Here is a 14,792-nt window from a genome sequence, read left to right as displayed (position 1 = left end):
GAACATGTAGAAATAGCTGTGGTGAGACATGGAATGAAAATATCAATTGTAGTTGGCATGGATGCAGACCGAGAAATTATCAATACTTATTTATTTTATTTTTTTTTATTATTTTTTTTCCACTTGACCAAAAAGACAGGACTACAAGTTCACCCAACCACGGACATGCAATTTACTGAGTCAAGAGAGGAAGAAAAAACATGATCAAGTGACACACAGGCGTCCTCGGATGTTTGTTTCTGCTACGGTTTAACGAGTGCTGGAAGGAAGACGCTGTGTGTCGGATGGATGGAGATGAAAAGGTGGCAGGTGTGCGGCGGAGGTGACAACACTTACACCTGCATTTATGCAACGCTCGCAACAGGAAGGTTTGGTGGTCAGAGTTTAAGCTGCTGGTATATTCAGTAATCACTCTCCAAGAATTGGTTCACAAGGAACCCATGATGATGCAAAGATATGACAATAACGGCTGAATAAACCTGACCTCTTCCTGCTTTGTTTAGCTATCTACTCAACAAAAATAAAACTAGAACACTGATTCTTTCTTGCCACCACAGCTGTCTTTCAAATGTTTTCAGTATCTCCTATATATATATATATATATATATATATATATATATATATATATATATATATATATATATATATATATATATATATATGCCATCAAAATGGTTGGCCAAATCAGAATCCTCTTTCCCCCAAACAAGGTCCCAGCAGGTGGAAAAAATCTGGGATTTCACCAATTTTTAAACATGTATAGTTGATCTGGAGGGTAATTAGGATGACCTTATCCTTACACCTTAGAGTAACGTAGTTTTAAGAGCATTTCCCAATAAAAAAAAAAAATATTTGTCACCTTAAATCATGACACTCTTATTCAGAAACACCTGAACAGGATTTTCTTTTATTTAAGTTTAAAGTAGTTTGACTGATGTCTTGTAAAATGTGAGAAATTCGTTATTGTAGGTGACAAGAAATTATTCTCTTGGCCCACTTGTTTTTTAGTTTATGCACAAATGTCTTGCCATATTTTGTACGGGTGCATGTACTGTCAACCCTGCTTTATGTGCTGCTGGTAGGAACACTGGATGTATCAAACACGGCTGTTTCTGTGTTTGATACATCCAATGGTCTGCTAAATATTGTCTTCTATTGAACACGAATAAAATGTTCATTAACTCTTAAGGACACAACGTTTTATTGGCTGTTATGATTTAAATCTAAAGATTGATTGGCAACAATTATGTTTCAGTTGCCAAAACGTAAAGTATTGGTGGCCAAAGTGTAAAACCTGACAGCATATTACAGCCGGTCCACTTTTTGTTTAATAGATCACAGGGGAAAGAATCACAGGATGTTTGAGTGCCAGTTTAGTCTGCTGTCTTTAGAAAGACACAACTCAATATGCGCTATCAAAGTGGCCTCAAAGCGTGGTAAACATCACCGTCTCAGCATTACAAGCAAGGTCAAACAATCTCAGAGATCCTGCAGCCTGTGTTCCACCCGGGTCATCATAAGATATGTCTGCTTTATATCTGCCAATGTTTATTTTACTAAAAGACCTGAGAACTGCTGCAGACTTCACCAGAACATTGCAAAGGTATTTTTTTTCGACAGAGCTTTGCAAATGTTTCAGGTATTACAAATGCTAAAAAACCACTTAGTTTCCTTACAATATACCTAAGGGTTTCAGTACAAAATGTGGAAGTTTATGTGAAAAAAATCCTACAGTTATTTGCAAAGTCAGCGATTTTCAACCTTTGAAATGCCTCTGAAAGCTTCAGCATTCTCAGTCCTCCAAGGAAAAACACAGTTAAAGCTCCACTGCATGGGGAAAACTGGACGTTCTGGGTCTAAAGATTGGACAGATGTGATGGAAAGCCACTTGGTAAAAGGACTTTTTAGCCTCTCGCTCAAATTTGCCTGATCAGAATGGTTTCCTAAAGACATGCGGCGAGCAGAGGGTACAGGTGTGTGCATGAATGCAGGCCTTCTGTGGGCTGAAAGGGGAATCTGGACGCTATGAGTGAATGGGAAGATGAAGGTGAAGTGGCAAAGGCGTATAGCCGACACAGACTCGTATCAAAGTTCAAATACTACAGCAGAAAAAATAGATTAAAACATAACAATAATAATAGCAATAATCATACGCATTGGTGGGAAAACGTCTCTAGTCCTCCTTATTCAACAAATTCCTCATTATCATCATTACAATTATTATTATTATTGTTATCATAATAATATGGGCGGGCTAGTAATTTCATTTTCCTTAAATCTTTGTCATCGTGGAGTTAAGCAATTTGTTTCTTCATTTTTGGAAAAGAAGCTGTCCATTAATCTTGAACTGCTACGGTTTGATCCTTGCTTGGCGCCTCTGTGGCGTTCGCCTCCTTGGCGGGAGGCTCGGCGGCCGGCGTTGAACTAGGTGCAGCGGCGGCCTCTTTAGGTGCCGCAGCGGCCGCCGCGTCCGTGGGCTTAGGGTCAGGGGAGGCCGCTGATGCCGCCTCGGCCTTGGCTGCCGGTGCAGCGGGGGCCTCAGTCTTTTTGGCATCAGCCTCCCCTTTGCTCTCGGCTGCAGGTGCCGCGCTCTTGGCCTCCGGCTCCGCGGCGGCCGGAGCCGACTCTTTGGCCGGAGCGGGGGCAGCTGGTTTCTCGTCAGCCTTGGCGGCCTCGCTGCTTTTGGGCGCCTCTGTTTTGGGCTCGGCGTTGGCAGCAGGTTTGTCTGACTCCTTTGTGGCGGGAGCGGCGTTCTTTTCTTCCTCCTTCGGTGCTGCACCATCCGCGGCCGGTGTCTCCTTGGCAGCCGTGTCGTTTGCTACCTCTTTAGCATCGCCAGCTGCGGGGCCATCCTCTTTCTTGTCTTTCGGCGCTTCGCTCTCCTCACCAGAGGCCCCCTCAGCCTTGGCGTCCTTGTCTTTGGACTTATCGTCGTTTACATTGTATCCCTTCTTCTTTTTGCTGAGCTTGCCTCCCATTTTAGCTCTCTGGCCTCTGAAACAGAAAGAGAAACAAAGAGAACCCTTATTAGAAACTCAGTTGTCCTTTGCAACAACAAACTTCATGTCAGTCTATTACATAATAAAAGTTAGGTTAAAGTTCTTTGTTGTAAGACGGCAAAATGTGGAAAAAGGAAAGCTGAAGTGATGTCATGATTACTCTGCGCTTGAGTTTTGGTCACTTGTGACTTCTTTATTATTGTTTAAAGGGCTTTGCCATCTAAAGCTAATTTCTTTCTTTCATTGTTCTTTATTGCCAGAACGGTGTTGCCATTTCTGTTCACTCCTCAGTGCTTAGTTTGTTCATGTTTTCTGTTCCTTGTGCATTTAGACTTATTGCTCTTTGATCAGTAATGCTTTTGTTATTTCTTTGTGTCTACCTCAGCTTCCTTTGTGTTAATTACCAACTTTCACCCATTCTGCCTGTTTGCTCTCTTCCACAGCTGCTCCTAATTTTCTGACCAACTCATCTACAATTACTGTCATTCTCCACTCTTCCCTCAGTACATGCACTCACTGTCACTGTTGTTTTGTTCAGCTGTTTAATCCAGCTCATGCATCCTATAGTCTGCCTTTCGTAATGTTTCCCCTCCATTGTCTTCCCTCCATGTTCCTGGTTTGTTATTAGGCATAATCCTCTGTTCACGGGTTGTTATCTTTGTTTTGTTTTTTTTTTGTTCTGTGATATTTGGTCTGTGTGTGTGTGTGTGTGTGTGTGGGTGTGTGTGTGGTTTTTATATAATTAAATATATTTATCTCTGCACTACCTCACCCTCCCTTTTGCCTGTATTGGGTCCTCCACATCCACCACTCATTTTGTGACATTCTTACTGTGCACACCCAGTTTGCAGAAGTCCTGATAAGAGTAGTCATAGTTATATTTCATGCATCAAAAAAGCATATGACTAAATGTGACAATTTAACCTCCTACTATGTACGACATGTGATGCAACAAGGATTTGTGGAAGATAATATTCTCTAAAGGGCAGCCTGAGCTTGTTTATGAAATAAAAAAAAATAAATTAAAGGAGCAGTAAGTAAGAAATTCACTGTAAAATGAATAAAAATCATTCTCATTTTATGAAAGTGACATTCCCTATGAACAATCGTTCCTCTCCATCAACAATGTCTTAGTTACGTTTTTCTTCTTTCAAACCTAGAGGTACGGTCTAGGAACTACTTTGGTTCAGAGTGTAGCCCGTGTTTACTTCCTGGTTCCTGAGCCAATCAGATGATAGTTCCCAGAGTTCCCAAAACAGAGCACAGCTATTGGTATTTTTTCTTGGCAAAAGAGCAGCAGCCTGCTAACATGGAGGCCAGTAGGAGAAACGGAGCAGAAATAGAACAGAAAACATCATCATAGACGTGTTCTGTGGAAGTAAAAGAAATAAACAGTGGGGTTTCACAGCAGCAACAGACCGCTGAGAAAATGGATATACTCATGGCAGGCGTTGTGTATGTGTTATTATATATCATTTTCTTATAATATTCAACATTGCATGATATTCTCTTAATGAAAGCCCAGTGAGTGCATTGACAAAATACAATCCCAATTTTCCAAAAATGAAGCCTTAAAAAAATTGTTACCCAAACCTAACATGGACTGAGGGAATTTTTTATCATTTAGACATTTCCTTGTCTAGTCTACATGGTGGGTCTACTGCTGTCTTGTAACAATAGGATGCAATGATTAAATCCCAGGTTTTTGCTTTTCCTCCATGGAGTTTGTATGATCTTCCCGTAAATGTGCAGAAACACTGGATCCTTCCACATTCCAGGAACATTCCTTAGGCTCATCGCTTACTTTAAATTGTCCTTAGCTATGAGTTTATGCATTCCTGGTTGCTTGTCCTGTGTCTCTCTGAAATATGCAGAAGCTCAATTGCCTTTTTAGCTGCTTTAATTCACCAGCAATGTGTTTAAAACCAACGATGCTCTTCTGTCAGCTTACTAGATTTTCTGCAAATAACCAAAATAATTATATTTAACAAATAATTCCCATGCAGTCGTTTTTTCAGAAGTTTGTTTTACCAGCTCTCGTTATTCTTTCCAAACCGTTTCAGCGTCCTGAGAGGGTGCAGATGCATATATCTTTTGTCACCAGGAAATACTTCTGTGCGCACACAGACCCATTCATACAAGGTCAAATGTTGGCACAATCAACTCAATGATCTTCATAGTGTGCCTTTGTGGAACATTACATTCCCCGCATGCCAAGACGGATGCCGTACACACATACTGCAAATCACATCAACAGGCGAGAATGCAGAGTTTGGAGAAATTATCACAGAAATCCACAATTACCTGCGCAAACTAACTGGGAAAAAAAAGCTAACAGGATTGTCAGTCTTTCCCATTTTTCCATGATAATTAGATCTAAAGTGTGCGCCTCTCCCACAGAAGCACACACACACCGTTTCCTTGCTCCCTTTATCAGCTGAAGGTAGAAGTCACCATCTGCCTGCTTCACAGGGGAGGGGACTTCAATATGCAGCAAATCAGGCAGAACAGGAGCAAAAGGCTCAATATTTTGTGTTTTGAATATGTTGATGCTTGAACAGGTTGGGGGGGAAATTACAAAAGCTGCCTCATAATGGACCTTCAGTTTAACATCTGGATGTTTAAAGTTTTGCATTTGACACCGAAAACATTGTTCTAGATGCTTCATTTTGTTGTCAATCTTAAACAATAGACCCTTCAGATCTAAAACGATCTACGTGTTAAATGATGAAGACTAAAGTTACCTATTAGGTATTCCGTGTGGGATCTGTGTTAAATGAAAGCGCTTCCCGCCAAAACAAAGCAGACCGGTGAAATATTGCGCTGGCTACTCACAGACTCGCCCTGTGAATGGAACAGAGCCGCCGCTGAATCCACTCAAAATGCTAATCACCTTGTCGACCACAGACCGAATCAGTCCACTATTCATGCAGAACTCCGCTGACAGTCCACTGGCCGCTGTCTGCCAGGAATGTCGTTCCTGCCTCGGTTTTATACGGCCCACAATGGAGCGCTTCACCGCTGCATCGCGTAGTTTGACTCCCCAGCTTGTGCTGCTGGAACAATGACTCACAATCAGCCGGGAAGACAATGGCTTTTCCGCCCAAAGGCATGCTTCTTCTCTGCTAGGCGTGTGGTTTTAGTGTGTTCTAGTGTGTGGCAGGGCTGGGGCAGGGCTGAGGAAACCTGGAAAAAACGCAATGACTTGCACAAAAGACCGACTGTAACCTGCAAGCTGCGCTCAAGGCAGCAAGACACGTAAATGCAATCCTCTGATGTCGCTTTAAGCGTCGGTGTCATAGAGAAAACAAAGTTTATGGAAACACCAAGCAGTGAAATCGACCTGTAGAAGCACTCAGACTAAGTTGAGCATGTTGAAATCATGCAGGAAACTGCAGGAAAGAAATCAGCAGCAGAATTAAGACTGAAGCTGATTAGTGTTAAAAAGCGGTTTTTAAAATCATCTTAATTTCCAGCAGACTTCACAGAAAGAAAGAGACTGTTCCAGAGCCCAGAAGCTTCACCTCTTCTGGTCACCAGCTGAGTCCTGGAAGGTTTTTTTTTTTTTTTTTTGGTCTCGAGACATTACTGGGGATATGTGAATGTAAAAGCTCTATAAAATAAAGAGGTGCCTGACCATTGAGACACTAAAAACTATAAGCAACATCTTAAAATAATAGTTTGGTCCCAATGGCTGCCAGAGTGATATGTTTGTTTCATCTTGTGTCCATGTTGAACCAGCTGAAGATTTTCAAAAAGAGACCATTCCTTTGTAGGAGAAGTTGCAGAAGTCCAGTCTAGAAGAATTAAAAGCACAACTAACCCTCTCAATGCCATCAATAAGAAGATAATCCTTGACTTTATAAACAAGCCTCAGATGATAAAAGCTGGACTCGATCTCTGCTCTGACCTGTTAAATGAACTTGAGTTAAGGAGCACCCCAAGATCCCTAACAGACCCACAGACACAGCGGTCCAACGAGCCCACAGTACGGCTGCATCCTGTCAGCAGGTCCGATTCACTGAATAAAATGACCTCTGATTTTGTAATCACTTAAAAAAGAAAAGCTCAGCTCCACCGATACGTCTGCCAAAAACTTGAGAAGTTCTCCTTTGACTGGGATCCACTGGATTTGAATGGAAGATATATCTGAATGTCATCTGCATAAATATGGAAGGACACATTATGTGTGTGGAAACTAGAGCCGTTACAAAGAGAATGAAACAGGACCCAATATGGAGCCTTGTGGTACACCATATTTAAGAGTAGTCAAACACGGTGGTGGCGGTGTGATGGTCTGGGGCTGCTCTGCCGCTTTAGGACCTGGATGACCTGCTGGAATTGAAGGAACCATAATTTCTACAAGGGCTGTATAAAAAAGCCATATGGATAAAATAGAAATTGTACTGATCAATATTGATAATTATCCCACAAATTCAAAACTTATTTAAGTGCAGCCCTGGCCGTTTTATGCTGTTGCTTAGCAACCTATTTTTAGATACAGAACACATAAACACTGAATTCAAACTCAACCCTTTATTCATCTAACTTTTTAGTAAAAGCATCCTGCAAGTTTTTAAAAAAGAAAAAAGAACAGGTGCTCTCTGAACTCTCTGAATGGGGCGGAGCTTAGTTCCTGGGTCTGTGTTGTGATTGGTTGGGAGGATGTAATGATGTAATATTAACCTATAGGGCTAGAATGCTAAAGGAAGGAAAACTTTTATTCTATTGAACTTTTTACTGACCCTTTTTCTATCATCGATAGACGACTATTGATCAATATATATTGTTATTGAATTATTTGAAGGAACCATAAATTCTGCACTCTAACATCAAATACTGATGGAGAATGTCCTGCTATCACAATTCCTGCCTTCCTTGGTCTAAATGATGCTGTTTTTACAATATATTGTATAATCTGACCCAATGTGCATATTCTTATTGAATTTGACTTTGGAAAGTGCCTTTGGATGACATGTTTCATGAATTGGAGCTATATAAATAAAATTGAATTTAATTCAATTATTTTTTGATAAACCTCAGAGGCTTCCACAGAAATTAAATTAAGGGCATCATGGATTTTAATTAGTAAAAAGGTAAAAACTATGTATCATTTTCCTCTAATTTCATGGTTATGTGCTGTTTTGTGTTGTTCCATCCTGAAATCTTGACAGAACGGAACAGAAACAGTCAATGTAAGACCAGAGTATTTAGAATTTGCAGACTTAACTAAGCTCCAACGTGATTCATCTCCTCGCGGTCTACTTCTTCTCCCCAGAAGGTTTGCTGACACGCTTAAAAGCCGCTCAGCTACTTTGTCCTGCTTTATTTCCACCGTGTTCAGCAGTTACCGCTCACACCAGCCCGGTCCCTCGGCCTCACGAAGGGCTGCTGAGTTTCACAAACTTGGTGATTGATCGCAGCAACACCGCCGCTCGCTGGAAAAAAAGTATTTATGGAACATTATTAATCTACGATCAGGCCGGGCGTCCTGCGAAGTAGGAAGGTTGCAAAGCGCTTTGGAGACGAGTCCCCGGAGGAGCAGATGGCTGGTGTCTTGTCAGATTCACCTCCAACTTCTCACCGTCTCTGGCGAGTCATCTGTCACGCCCCCACAGCCACTCGCCTCTGCTTCCACTCGCCTCCTGCTTTGCTTTTTTTTTTTTTTTATAATCTCTCCAGCAGCCCTCCCAGCTCTCCTCCTTCTCCTTGCTCTGGCTCCTGCTGCCTTCCTCTGCTGTTACAGGGCAGTTCCAGGAGTGTGAAATGAGCATCTCTGCTACCAATCAGCAGGTTTTTTGCAGGTCACATGGAAACCCCTCACCCCCCCCCCCTCCTCCTCCCCAGCAGATGGAGGTCTCTGGGAGGTCCCGGGCTCTGGGTAACCTCAGCAGGCCCGTTCTGGCAGAACCGTGGTCGCTGCCATCCAGGATGACACCTTAAAGGTTAGGGCCGTCACTGACCCCCCCCCCCCCCCCCCGCATGTTTTCACTCTCCTTAAACGCCTGTTGGAAAATCGACTTGACAGCGGAGAGCAGTCAGAGCAGCTGGACAACTAAAGGCACTTCTGTATTACAGGAGGTTTTTCTTTTGCTCTGTTTTGTATTTTTACTCTTTTTTACATGAATTAAATCAGAACAGTTGCAGAACATGAGCACCGCAGCAGTTTCTGCATTTCTTATCCTAAACTCCAGAGAGTATTAATTTCCCAGCTCACTCGCCGAGTCCTCCTAAGCATTTTCCGTGCTTTCCGATGTTCCTGCAGGTCAGACAACAGACCGATGTCACGCAGGGAGACGGATAAGTCGCGGAGCAGCAACAGCAGCACAGACCCCCAGAACACGGCGGCGGCCGAGGTGACGCCTGCGAATCATAACGAGCTTATCTGCATCTGCAAAGAGCTTCTTAAAGGGGTGGCGGTGATAAAACAGCCGAACAACAGCGGGCCTCACAGGGAGATGGTGTTAATCCAGCCAACATGCTTTTCACAGAACTGTGACACAGATAGGATCCCACTGTGGATCCAGCCTGGGGGGGGGGGGGCATATTTTCTCCCCCTGTGTCACACTGACCTCCATTTTCAAAGCGTTCAGCCTCGTCAGACACAACGAACCAACAAGCGCCCCAAACACTGCCGCTGCATTAAATCACGTTTTCATTAAATACATTTAGAACCAGATTCATTATATCACATTATATCAGTCTATGACTTATATTTGACAAGCACCTAAACTATGAGGGAGAGTTTTTTTAAACTTATTAGACTTGTATTCATTGTTTTTGTCGGACGCATCCATGCACTAAGATTAGTAGAATTTTTAAAAAGTTTAAGACAGTCCAGATGATGAAGCCTTGACTTTGTAAGGTTTTGTCAGGTTCACAACAAGCAGGTTACTAGAGGAATACCTGCAGATGTATTTTATTAATATTAATCGTCATTATTGTCATTACAACGTACATTCCAATGAAACGTGTTCTCTGCATTTAACCCATCCGCTCAGGGAGCAGAGGGCTGCCACTGTGAGGCGCCTCGGGAGCAATCTGGGGTTAAGGGTCTTGCTCAGGGAGTCAGAGTGGCAGTCTGTGGGAGTTAAACTCAGAACCTCCAGGACATAAGCACAATGTTACCACAAAGGAAGCAGAGTGTTGTTAAAGGTGACATTCTGCTTCGTTTTGTGATATGGGGGGAAAAAAAATCTGAAGAAATCTACTTAATCTGAGGAGAGTCTGGTTCATCCTTGGGTTCAGTTTTCAGATGCCTGAAGGTCCAGGTTCATCTGTTCTAACAACTATATGCATTAACAAATAATGTCCAACCATCTTTCTGTTCAGGCAGGAGACGACGTCCTCGATGAACGGCTTTTTATGGCAGAATATGCAAATCAACCTGACAGGGGCTGAACCGGGTAAGAGAAGCTTAGGGTTCACAGTGAAACAAGTCACTAAGAGAGGAAGCCGTGATAAAAGCAACAAACAGGCCGGATTACCGTTTGGAAACGCATTCATGGGTCCAGGAGCTTAAACATTTGGAGACATTTGGTCCGATGAAACTAAAATGGAAGATAGAAATGGCTAGAAAGACCAACTTACAAGCCTGAAACCACCTCAGCTGTGGAGTACAGGGGTGGTGAGGTCATGTTTGTGGGCGTTGTGCTGCAGGAGGGACTGGTGCAGTTCACAAACTCCATCCCATCACGAGGAAAGAACCTTATGACAGCAGATATCTCAGGACATCCACCGCCGTTTTCCCCCCTCAGACAGCCCTGGCCCAGACATGCTGTACTTGTGAGAATCTCTATTACAGGATCTTTGTTGCATTTCAGCTGCACAGCCCCGTTAGCCGCCTGCTATACAGGTCAGGAAGCGAGATCGGCTTTTACTAGAGGGCTTCCAGGATATACGATGAAATCCCAGCGGAGCGTAAAATAAACACCAGCAGTAGATGTCCAAGAATCCAGAACAGCAGGCGACCTGCCGACCGCAGAGGTTTGTCTCCACAGCGATCTGACTCAGCTCGGTTTGGCTCAGCGGGGACGACTCGGCATCAGTCGGGTCCATGATTCCACTTCGTTTAGACGACACTTATCCCAGCCATGCTTAACCACGCAGTAATCCACTCATCCTTTCCCACAATGCATGTGTTGCACGCATCGTCCCTCAGACTATCGACCATTTAGACCCATTTCTATCAAGGAGGAGCTGGACAACAACGTCACTTGTGCTTGTCGAGCGTATTCGCCTTTCTTTCTTGGGTAACGGCTCATCGTCTATTTTTAGACGTTATTTACGAGAACAGAACCCTAAAGGAGACATAACTTTGCACAAATCTCACTTCTGTTTATTAGCTTCTAAAAGAAGCAGGAACCGCATGGATCAAATTTGGTCAGCCAAAAGGAAATCAAATGAAACTATTACTAATTAACATGTGGGGCTTTCAGCAGTTCATCCTCAGCATAACCGCACCTCCGTACAAACGTTCAGCTTGACATCTACGCTTCGCCAGGAAGCGAGGTGATCAGCAGGGTGGTTCAGACGAAGAACTGCGCGTACGCTCCCTGCTTATGAAGAAATGCAGCAGGAGCGTCCGGCTGGCTGATTTAAGACGAGCCTGTTCCACCCAACAGCAGCAGGCAAACTGGAGCATAAAATCTGGCCCAATCATACAAACAGACACAAATAAAGCGAAAACACAGTCCGTACTGACTCTCTGGGCTAAGGTGGAGGAGAAAAGGAAACAAAGGATGCTGGGAGAACAATCTAAGGCGGTTTGAGGCGTTGGACGCGGCTGATTGGAAGCTTAGGCAGTGGTGAGAGGTTTACAAAAAAAGCACCTTCTCACTCAGCCTTTAGTTTCTACATTCTTAGGCTGAGCTGGCTGAGCTGCAAGTAAACTAGAAAATAGCGTAGCAGCCATAAAATGCACCATCTGCGGTATTTGGTACTGGTCCCCAGTGTCACAGCTAGCAGCAGGACCAGTGGCTACGTCTATTTCTGTCCGACAATAAACACTCCTCGGTCTGGAGAAGCTTCTGGCTTCATGAGGCTAATATCATCTGTCAGGCAAAAGATTAAAAAGAGGAACAAGGTTGTTAGAAGGCGCTACACATCAGGAAAAAACGCCAAAGCGCCTTTTTCCCGTGGAGGTCTTGGTTTTTCATTCTGTTAGATCTAAGAATAGAAACTTTGTTGAACTGTAAAAACAACCGATTTAAAGCGGCTTCGGTCTGATCTTTAGGAGCCGTCTTGCTCGGTGGTTCTCCAGGTTCTCCGAAGGGTTGTCGGAGTTTTTCTTTTGGAGTTGCACTTAAAAAATAAGATGAAATCAGAGGACACGAGAATTTAAAGAAGTGTCAGTACCAAAATCTGTCAGATTTTCCCATTTTTTTATGGATCAAAAGATGAGATGGACTGGTAAGGTGGTCGCCACACACTGGCTGAGTTGTTTGTCTTGTCTTACCTCACAAGGGACACGTTTGAAATATCAAGGCCTCCTCACCAGATGACCATTAGACGCAGGAAAACATTTTACCCTTCCTGGGCTCTTCATGAATCCAAGTTAACCTTCCAACGCCAAGAGCGAAACGGCGGTGTAATGCCAACGATGTCGCCCACCTTTTAGATGTGTGACATGCAGTTCGTTTTATGGATAAGGCTTTAAAGTGGCCTGGCAGCACTGCTCTAACCTGACGCCGCCAGATAGATTTGCTCCGCATATCCATCTGGAAACCTTCCGTTGAAGTAATTTTGGGAAGGGGCGAAAATACTGGTTAGCTGATTGGCCTATGTTGGTGATAGACGGGCCAAATAAACCAATCAGATCAACGAAGCATATGATGTACTAACACGACAAGAGGAGCCAATTGATAGATCAAGCTCTTGCCGAAACCAGTCGGGAGAAGAGCAAAAACATCTTTTCCTCTGACAAAAGGCTCCAGAGCAGTGTTTTGCTCTTCTTTCAGTGAAGAAATACTCTGTAATTCCATTAAAACTTGCTCAATAGCCACGCTAACGCTAGTTTCATCGGCTGAAGCCGCCATGTTCTTTAGACTGAACTGTCGCGCTTCTCGTTGCGTCACACCTCAACCCGCCTCAAAGCCAACGCTGATTGGACGTTCGTTTGGTGAACGGCTCCAAATTCTCTTTAACGGAAAGTAGCCAGACTGATCTGCGAGTGAAACCTTGAAAGCTCGCGAGATCAGGATGGTTTCACGAGGCTAGCACTGCTCCAGCCCAAAGTCAAGATGCAGACAATAATTTGGTTATGATGCATGAACAAGACGGATGGGTGACTGGAGGAGTTGCTCCCATGGCAGTGTTGGCCACATGATCTGAGCCTGAATGATCATAAGGTCAAAGCATCCTCCTGAAAATGATCAGCTAACAGACCAGACTGACTTTGAGAGGCAAAACTACCAAACGCCCAAAGGGAGACCCTCTAAAAGCCTGGAGATCTGTCCAGCAAGACACCTTTAAATGACTGAGGGAACTTCTGGCTAGGGTTGAGAATTGAAAAGTTTTTCACGATTCCGATTCCCTTATCGATTCTGTGAAACGATTCGATTCCTTTTCGATTCTCTTTTCGATTCCAATTTGGGGAAAAAAGGATCCCCCTGATTTAAATAAACGAGCATCACCTTTCTCTCGCTCCCTGAACTGCGGAGCTACTTCGTAGCATGTTTTGTTACATCCATTTCAATAGCTAGAATAATGTAATTCCAGCTACCAGTAGTTCTAATTAAACATGCTACCAAGGAAGGGCTGGATTAACGATAAAGGCACACTCCCTTAATAACCCCAATTAGAGGTAGGAAATTGGTTTATTTCCAGAAATGGCATATGATTTACTAGGAACCAGCCAGTGACGTAAAACTAGCTAATTACCACCAGAGCTGCCTTCCATGCTGGTCGTAACTTTAGCTTCTGTCCGGTAAGAATCGAAAACACGGCATTCGTTAAATTGTATGCCATGTTGTGTGCGCAGGTGTTTCTGCCTGTTGGATCTATTTCCTCCCGCGGATGTATATGCCATTTTGCAATGATTGCAAAGCGCCTGGTTGCCATCTTTCTCTTCCTTAAAATGAAACCAAACTTTCGACCTCTTCCCCTGATGGGGCGGCTTTTTTTTGTTTTGCTTTAAGCCTGGTCACGTCGTGCCCAAGTTACGCACACGTGCTTACTGAACGCCGTGTGCGTAACTTGCGTATAAAACGTGACGTAACTTGTGTAAAAAAAAGTCGTGCTAACGTTGTGTTGCTAAGAGCCGCGGCACGACGGAATCGAGAAGAGAATCGTTTAGCGGCGCTGCCAAACGGTGCCACAGAATTGGAAAACACGGAACCAGTTCTGAACAGGAACCGGTTTTCTATTCCCATCCCCACTTCTGGCTACTTAGAAAACTCAAAGAAGGCTGAAAACCTTTGCACAGCCCAACGTTATTTATTTGTGAGTCAACCAGAGATGTGTGAGACTCAGCGCACCTTTGCAACCATTTGTTTTCAAGCAAGTCATCCAGGAAGCAGCATCTTAGAAATTCGGTAACACCATCTTCCGGTCTTCCATGACTGACCGGCCGGCGTAATTACTTATGAGTCAGTAATTATCAGCCGGGTGGGTGCTTCTGGAGAACAGTCTGCCTTGCTTAAAACCACACTGACCCTACAAGCATTGCCATGTGTGCTTAAACGGGGGCGATAAACACACGCACACACACATTAGTGGGCGTTTAGACGATCAATCCTCAAATTGATAGAGCTTGACAAAACTCCAGCGCTTGAAATGGGTATTGATCAGCTG

The 14,792-nt window shown here is 43.7% G+C and overlaps 1 protein-coding gene across 2 annotated transcripts in view; it reads right to left on the bottom strand.

Moving 5' to 3' along the window:
• Nucleotides 1–909: 909 nt before the first annotated feature.
• The window catches only part of basp1 (brain abundant, membrane attached signal protein 1), a 59,150-nt gene continuing 45,267 nt past the window's right edge, over nt 910–14,792 (bottom strand). Inside the window, exons 2-3 of one of the 2 annotated variants that reach the window (XM_036131210.1) lie at nt 8,351–8,352; nt 910–2,994 (exon numbers count right to left, since the gene is read on the bottom strand). In XM_036131210.1, coding sequence (XP_035987103.1) covers nt 2,337–2,978 — 642 coding nt within the window. In that variant the 5' untranslated portion in view covers nt 2,979–2,994; nt 8,351–8,352 and the 3' untranslated portion in view covers nt 910–2,336. The remainder of the gene's footprint in view (nt 2,995–8,350; nt 8,353–14,792) is intronic. The other variant, XM_012850325.3, reaches the window with a different exon arrangement.

The sequence above is a fragment of the Fundulus heteroclitus genome, unplaced genomic scaffold (genome assembly GCF_011125445.2).
Source record: "Fundulus heteroclitus isolate FHET01 unplaced genomic scaffold, MU-UCD_Fhet_4.1 scaffold_42, whole genome shotgun sequence".
Lineage (NCBI taxonomy): Eukaryota > Metazoa > Chordata > Actinopteri > Cyprinodontiformes > Fundulidae > Fundulus > Fundulus heteroclitus.
The sequence above is the reverse complement of the archived record's forward strand: the minus strand, read 5'-3'. Positions and strand labels throughout refer to the sequence as shown.